The sequence below is a fragment of the Limulus polyphemus genome, unplaced genomic scaffold (genome assembly GCF_000517525.1).
Source record: "Limulus polyphemus unplaced genomic scaffold, Limulus_polyphemus-2.1.2 Scaffold9304, whole genome shotgun sequence".
NCBI classification, from domain to species: Eukaryota; Metazoa; Arthropoda; class Merostomata; order Xiphosura; family Limulidae; genus Limulus; species Limulus polyphemus.
The window spans coordinates 12,017-20,948 of NW_013674914.1; the positions used below are offsets into that span (position 1 = coordinate 12,017).

General features: G+C 31.0%; 1 protein-coding gene across 2 annotated transcripts in view; it reads left to right on the top strand.

The window, feature by feature from the left end:
• The window catches only part of LOC106475859 (signal recognition particle 9 kDa protein-like), an 8,749-nt gene extending 5,876 nt beyond the window's left edge, over positions 1-2,873 (top strand). For both annotated transcript variants that reach the window (XM_013936535.2, XM_013936533.2), the window contains exon 3: positions 2,517-2,873. In XM_013936535.2, coding sequence (XP_013791989.1) covers positions 2,517-2,612 — 96 coding nt within the window. In that variant the 3' untranslated portion in view covers positions 2,613-2,873. The remainder of the gene's footprint in view (positions 1-2,516) is intronic.
• The last annotated feature ends 6,059 nt before the right edge of the window (positions 2,874-8,932 follow it).

Consider the following 8,932-nt stretch of genomic DNA (forward strand, 5'->3'; position numbering starts at 1 on the left):
ATTTTTTTTTTGTTTTTACAAATATTAACTTAAGATGCATACTCTGGATCACTATTTATTAAACATTTTGCTTCCAAATGGCTTTCAGTTTAAATTTAAATTAATGTTAAAATGGTCAGTAAAATATTTTTCAACTATTATTCTTTCTTTTTTTTAGTACAATTCCAAAATGGAAGATCTTTCAAAACAAAATTAATTCAACACATTAAAAATATTATTATTATATAAATGAAAATGTTTACTTACTGGGACGGAACAATTTTCTAGATTTCTAACATGATACCAATGTAAATTAACTGTTAATCTCAAACTATTAGTGTCTCCAACATATAATTCTCGACAAATAGAACATTTCAAAACATAAATTGCAGGCCCGGCATGGCCAGGTGGTTAGGGTGCTTGACTGGCAATCTGAGGGTTGTGGGTTCGAATCCCTGGCCCACCAAACATGCTCGCCCTTTTAGCCATGGGGGCATTATAATGTGACGGTCAATCCTACTATTCTTTTCACCCAAATTATTTTACAATTTTTGAAACCATCCTAACTTCTTATCTACAACTTAATTAAATTGTTTTTTTAATAAAGTTGATATTTCTGGAGCTGTGACTAATGCTATAAAATTTTTATTATTATCATTATATTTAATTCTTTCTTCTTCAATCGATTTTTTCAACAAATTAAAACCTCTATCAATAATGTTCTCTGGATAATAACATTTATTTAAAATTGTTTCAATACTTTTAATCAGAGGTTTCTCACCTCCTGATTAAATATTAATATATATATATATAACCTTTTGTGTAACAGAGTAACAGGAATATTTAATTTTAGTGATATGGAGATGAATACTAAAAAATCTAAATACTTGAGTGAATTCATTGGTTTATAATAAACATCAGTCATAACTTCGTAATTTTCTTTAGCTTCTATAAGAACATGATATTTTCATTATACTCATACATAAATTTGATTCTTTCATTTACAGTCTGGAAGAAAATTTCATTATCATTACATTTGTTCAAATTGATAAAACAATCATCCAAACATTATACTTGTACATAAATTTGATTCTTTTATTTACAGTTTGGAAGAAAATTTCATTATCATTACTTTTGTTCAAAGTGATAAAACAATCATCCAAACATTATACTCGTACATAAATTTGATTATTTTATTTACAGTCTGGAAGAAAATTTCATTATCATTACCTTTGTTCAAAGTGATAAAACAATCATCCAAACATTTTTTCTTCCATGTTACCTTTAAATAATTTTTTTAGCTCATCTCAAAATAGTTGGAAAGAAGATTAAACATTCTACTTTTCAAAAAACCCATTACTAGAGTTGCAGGTTGTTGCAGGTTTAGTGCCCATAGCAGTTAGAGATTTGGTGAAACATGTCCTCATCAAACACACAAAGAAACTGTTAGATAAAACTAAATCTAGATGTTTTAAAATAACCTTCTTTTCAAAAATGTATTTAGATGTATTCTATATAAATATAGCTTTTAAAATATTTTAAATTATAATAAGTGAATAATAATCTTTGTACATTATTGACTTAAACATCTTTTATAGATTGATTAATTAATTTAATTTGAGCAAATAGCTGTATGTTCATCAGTTGTACTTAACTGAGCCAATTTTTCTTATGATCAAATCTTTAAAGCCCTATCCATGGTACTGTCATTTGATTGGATAAAAATTTGTGTTCCTAAGTGCAAATACTCAAAATGTTGTTTACAAGGAAGTTTTGCAAACAACTTTTTTCAATATAAATTTGATAACCCTTAGCGTTAGTCTGTGGCTTGAAATATCACAGTTCTGTATATTTTGTCAAATTTCAACATGTTCTACAAGCAGAGTAATAGCAATTGTTATAAAATATAACTGTCTATCCATTACATACTATATAAAGAAAAAGAGAACAGAAAATATGCAAAATACAGTTCTGTATGGATGAAAGGCCCACTAAGTGTGACTGTCATGTTTATGTTGATAAAATTAAACAAATCTTTTTCTACTGCAAAGTTTTTAAATCATAATTTTCTTGTGATGGTTTGGCATCAAAATGATTTTTTAATGCCAGTTGTCAGAGTATTGTTTGTCATTTTATGCTAATAAAAAATATTACATTTTTATATTTTAAAGAAATTGCATGTGTTTTGTTCAGTTCTGAGAATTCTGTTAAGTGCAAAAACATGGATGAATAATTCAAACATTTTTCTGGAACTTTTAGAAAGAATGTATCTTAATCACAAATTATTCGATTTTGTGTGATTATGTAACAGTGTGAATTGAGTGAAGTACCACAAATCTATATATTTATCAAATTTTGACAAGTTCTACTAGTTAAAAAATAATTGGGATAAAACACCTAAACATAACCAATAAATGGTATTCAAAATAATAATTAGAAATTATACAGTTTATGAACATCTGTGTTAGACCATCCTTTTCATATCTGTTAGTTTCTGTCTTTCTCATTATTTATTAATATTAAGTTTCTCCTTGCAGTGTTTGCAGTATCTCACTGAGCATGCCCAGGATGTGAAGAAAGTAGAGAAGCTAAGTAATCAGTTGATGAGGCACATGGCATCCAAAGAAAAGTGACGTTGTAGCTAACCATTGGATTTCGGTTCATCTAGAATGACAATAGGAGAAGCACTTTACAAATACCAGGAATAACAATTAGGCTGAACGAAAAGATATTAAACCAAGTTCACAAGAAAGATAATTGGTATTGGGAATTAAAACTAAGAATGTTGGATTTGAGGCACAAGCTTACCAATTTTTTTACTGAATAAATCATAACACTTGAGATAAGTGATAAGGCATGTATGATATGAATAAAAGATTTTGTCTCAGAATAAACTGTAGTAATATTTATTTCTTTACATGCAGATAAAGTGATATTTCAACCAAATCTAACATGTAGTGAGCATTTGGCTTCCTTACACAAAATTCTTTCAAATGATGATAAATCAGTTTGTTTGATTACAAAACAGATTGTGTAAAATGTTTTTTCTAGATTGACCATCTTACAAAACTATTCACATAAGCAACACGGAAACCTGTGTGACTAGCTTGGCTTGAGATTGAATGTTGGCTATTGGTTGAAGTAAGTAACAGGGAATTGTGAAATACCATTTTTTTAATATTGCAGCATTGTGTTGGATATACAAGACTGTTTAGTGTGAGCAGTATTATGTAGTTTGTTTTGTGACTTAATATTTAATGTTTGTTTAGTTTTCATGACAGGAATGTTGAAGATTGATTGTTTTAAAAGTGTTGGTTGTAACAAATTTGTTTGCATAACTTGGTAAGAGTCGTACGTTGTATGTGTGTGGTTCAAATTGTTGTAATATTGTTGCTGCCATGTTACTCGAATCTTTGGTAATTTTCTCGTTATCTTGAGTAAGTATTGTTACATTATAGTGTCGCTTGTTTAATTTATAAAAAATTCAAGGACTTGGTGAACAAGTATAAATATAGGCGACCAAGCAAGCACAAGTCACGTTCAGTCAGAAAAAAGCTAGAAAATGTGAAGTAAGTTAGTGTGTGAGTGATTAGCTGTAACAGTGATATTTTAAAATGAGTTTCACAGTTTAATAGAGAAAATGAGAATAACTTGTCTTATAACAGGATGTTCTAAAGTAATTGAACCTGTCTGTGTGGACTTTGACGAAAAGAGGACAATTATTTAAAGTTCAAGATACAACTGTGGTAACCTACAGAGTGTCATAAGTGAATCAATCATAGATTGTACAGTAAGAAACAAAGTAGAGAAAAATAGTTTGTTTTGTCAATTTGATTCTAAAGTAATTTAATCAACCTGTTTGGACTTTTGACTAGAAAAGAAAATTATTTAGAGTTTTAGATACAACTGTGATATCCTATAGTGTAACGAGTTTTGTACATATGTTTGACTGGTTTTGAATATATTATTTTAAAATCAATGGATTGTCCGTTTATTGTTTGAATTTATCGCCAACAAGTCATGGACACCTTCTGTAAGAGAATCCCAGCCCAAATTACATACTTAAAACCCTGACATTTGGTGAGCCAGCCAGGATTATACAGTAGTAAATGGTGGTAAAAGAAGACATGAATAACAGCAGGAATAATTAGGCCTGTATATGCATAACTGTAGTGGTGGTGAAAATAATGTAGAGATCACAATCACGTAATATAACCATGTCAACAGATTTTGATAAGTGATTGAAAGAGGTGCGAGTCTTGGGTTAAAAGACAGTGAACTATGAGAGTTTGTTAAACAAGAATAAAACTAGAGAGAGAGAAGAGTGTAGGCAGAGAAAAGGAAAGAGAAGAAAGTGAAAGGAAAGACTGCAAATAGAGTGAGAAAGAATAAAAGCAAAAAAGAGAGAGACTGTAAATAGAGAGAATAAGAGCACAAATTGAGATTGCCAAACTCACCCAACAGAAAGAAGGACCCAAGAATGACAATGAGCTCTGGACCAGCTGCCCAAACTTGGTGAACATAAAGATGACATGGATGCTTTCCTGGAGAGATATGAAAGATTCACCCAAAGTCAAAACTAGGACAAAAGTGACTGCATAATCTGTCTCACTTCCCACAGGAAGAGTAATACAAGTGTATGCAAGCATTGCATAAGAAGATGCCATGGATTATGAAAATTAAAAGTGGCATTGCTGAAACAATATGATCTTACAAAAGAAGGTTTTCATCTGAAGCTCGGAGAAGTCAAACCTGACACTGTGGAAACTGTATTTCAGTTTGTGGCATGTCTATGGCGATACTTTACAAGATGGACTGACATGGCTAAATGTGACAATAGTTCATGCATCTGCCATTCATATCATGAAGAGAACACTGGCTACCTACCATTCAACTTTGTAGGATGTCAAAATTCTGAATTGAAGCAAACCTGAAACAGTTATTTACAAAAAACCTGCTAATCAACAAATGTCAAATCTAAATTTAATTACCTTAGTAAATGATGTAACCTTAATGAAAGATATAGTGCTTTGATCAATACCTTGATACAAATCTAAATTTAATTACCTTAGTAAATGATGTAACCTTAATGACAGATATAGTGCTTTGATCAATACTTTGATACACTTCCAGCCGACCTATGAACTCGGGAACTGGACAGTAGGTCACGTTTGGCATCTGCGACAGACTTATGCATTCCAATGTTTTTGTAAATTAAGAAAGTCGTATGTTGGCGGTGGGTGGTGATGACTAACTACCTTTCCTCTAGTCTTACATTGCTAAATCAGGACGGCTAGCGCAGATAGCCCTCGTGTAGCTTTGCGCGAAATTCGGATCAAACAAACAGGCACGGTGGTTTTGAACACGTATGTGAGATCAGTTACATCTCTACTGAAGAAGAAAGTTCAGTTATATCTGTTCCCAAAGATTTATGAAAAATGGTAAGTGTTGCTATCCTTTAATAAACACATTTATTATGTAGCAAAATGATTTACTACAGGGTTTATTAACTAGATGTTAAAATTAAAGAAGTGAAACATGCATTATGTGTGTATAGTAAGTTTGTGTGTTAAAAAGCGTCCTTTTCAAGACGTTACACATAAAATCTAAAAAAGTTATAGAACAAAAACTATAATCTGTATCTTAAATCTTCAGATCGGTCAATATCTATATAAAGGCGTTAGGTGTGACAAAACCTTTTCAACAGTATGTTAAATGTGATAGTAACACTATTCAGCTCTAGAAACATCAAAGCATAAAACAAGAAAAACGTATGTCATGCAAATTAAATGTATTGATTTTTCAGTGTTAACATAACACTATTTCGAAATATAACGAGATAATTCAAGAAAAAAATAGACTGTTTGTTATAGACTAGACTGTTACCATTTGTTGTATAATGAAATCTCATACATTTAATATGTTGAATAATTATTCCAAGCTGATTGTTGTAAAGTATGGTTGTTTTGCATTTCTATCATTCATAAACTAAGTTCATGTGTGTGTGTGTGTGTGTGTGTGCACGTGCATTAAGAGGAGGCTGACCACTGACGACCTTTGTAATTCCTAACAATGTTTAATGACACTGACTGGAGCATATAACACGATTTTCGTATAAATAAAAACTAGTAAAAGTGTAAGTTTTAAATTATTGCACGATATTTAAATAAGCATCCTTTTTAGGATTATAATTGTAAAAAGTGGGAGTAGATATAGAAACTAAAACTATAATCAGTATGTTAAAACACAATCGACTATCTTGTTCAATATTTATTACCAACTCTGTAAACAGTGCATGCAATCACATGCAAGTTGAAACCTCTATGCTACCATATAGAAGTATAGTAGCACCATCATCCTTTGTATACAAGAACACTGAATTGTATAATTCACGTTATCAAAAATCTTTGAAATAATCACTTGGTTTATAACTAAAGCTCCTTATGTGCATTTGGAAAACTAATAAGTTTAAATGAAAGATACAGAAATAGAATATCTGGTTTGTAGGAACAAAAGCGTTATTTGAATCCCACAAAGATATTAATGATATGTTTATTCATGATTTTGCTGCAGAACGTTTTCATGTAAGTACATCTTTAATAGATATGTCTTTTTATGTAGATCAGATTGCAAAATATTTAATGTGAAATAATTAATAAAGAGTTAAAAAAATATTGTGTCAATAACTTTTTTATTATGTTAAATCAATAATAGTTTTACATGTAATTAAATCTAGCCATTGATGATATGTTGAGACACTGAGCTCATCATTCTCCATTTATATAAACACTACTCTTAGTAACTAGTTATATGGATAGCATAAAGACATAAATGAGTGAAACAGTGAGTTTTATGATAAATTATTGAGAAATTCAAATAAGTGTTATTTTCATGGTGATAAGTGATTTACATATAAAAGGTCAGGAAATGTAAAAGGCACGATTAAATATAAAACTAATGGATTAGTATTTTATACATAAACTAACTATAGAACATAATTAAATCTTAACAATCGATCACATGTTGAGACGTATAATCATGATTGTGGTTCCACTTTATGGAACTATGACGTCATAACCACCTTTCATGGTAGCCTAGCAACGCGCCTTCTGGTGCCACTACGTGTACATCATCATTTCTATTGACATCGTCTCCCCAATTTCTGATGTCGATATACGTGTGGCACCCTCTAGCGGCGTGTTGCGCGGTAGTCCTCGAACTATTGTCGTATTCGGGTACACGTTCGAGAACTGTATAGCTACCTACATTGACAAGAAATAATCTACATCCAACTCTGTGCACATGAACATTTACATGACTACAAAAAATGGAACTTCACTAACAAGTACCTGCACATCTGCCATTAATATCATGAAGAAAACACTGGCTACCTACCATACCACTTTTGAGAAAGTCAAAATTCTGAATTGAAACAGGCCACTACTAATCAACAAATATATACCTATCCTTAAATACACCATCAACATAATTAAAACATTTACTTATTCAATTCTATTTATTTATCCCTAATCTCTCGATTCTTTTATGTTTTCTTTTATCCTATTGTATGTGGATTTAGAGTTAATGTTATTATATTCATAAGCTTAATTCCTTACCTTTAATTAGAACTTAAGTGTTTTCACATAAAACCTCTGTAGATGGATCGTCTATAATCTGAAACGTTGGAAATAAATTGTATATTTTCACTCTTAATCTCATTTTTAAAATTGGACTTACTAGAAATTAATCCATTGCCAACATCTGAATCATGGCATAATGATATTTTCGTATAATCACCTGGTCAGGGTCTCGTTGTATTAACATATTTACAATGAGAATAGCTTATCCCAGATATGAGAAAGAGACTTCACTTAGACACAAAGAAGGATGAGTTATTAGTTAATTTTTGAATATTTTCAGAATGGAAGGTACAAATAATTTTTTTCATGCCACAAAATAATAAACCCTTGAATTATCACTATGTGTTTTCGCATTTATTTTATTTTTCTACATCTATTAAAAGGTATATAATTCTACCCATTAAATTATATTTAACACTGGAAAATTGATCTATAGCAATGATGCTGTCATTTTATTGACTCTGTTAAAACTAAGTAGAATAAACTGAAAAATGAACTGGTTATAAAAGACTGCCTGAGAATGGGACATCATCCCTCCATATTATTGTTAGTAATCAGCCAAGGCACTGAGAGAAAACATCATGGCACTGTACATAAGATGTAAGAAGAAAGTAAGTATTCTAGGAAGCCTGTTTCCATATAACAGGCAGACCCTATGATGCTGAGATGTACCACTCATTACAAGCATAATCAGATTTGAACCAAGTCATCTGGCAGTTGTTTTGATAGCACTTACCAAGCAGTCTACTTAACCACACACTATCTGACATATAATAATGGAATACGAGAACATTAAAACGATTGGGATTTACGTTGAGACATACAAATGAGAAAGAAATGTTAAATTTTACAGGATCCTTTGCACAGTAGGGCAAGACCAGGACTAATTGTTACAGCATTCATAGATCCAAAAGACCTGTACTGATGGAATTGTTTATACTAGCACGTAATCTCACTTATTAGGAAGTAAAAACTCCAGGCTTTTGAAAAATAAAAATTAATCTTTTGATCAACTGGGTAACTTTTTGTGTGCACAGAAATTGTTTATTGTTGCTTAAGTAACTAAAGCTACTGGGAGAACGTATTGGGCCATAGAGAATATGGATACATCTCATTTACCACGTGTAATGAACCTGTGGTGAATGATCTGTTTTAAAGTGTTTACGGTTAAAATGTTTTGGGCTATTTGTAACTCATTGTAAGAATATAGGACCAGTAAAGTCCTCAGAAATGTTGAGATGTCTTAGAAGGTAACAGAAAGAAATGCCACACTACTATGTTAATCGAAATATATTTGAAAAGCAATGGGAATT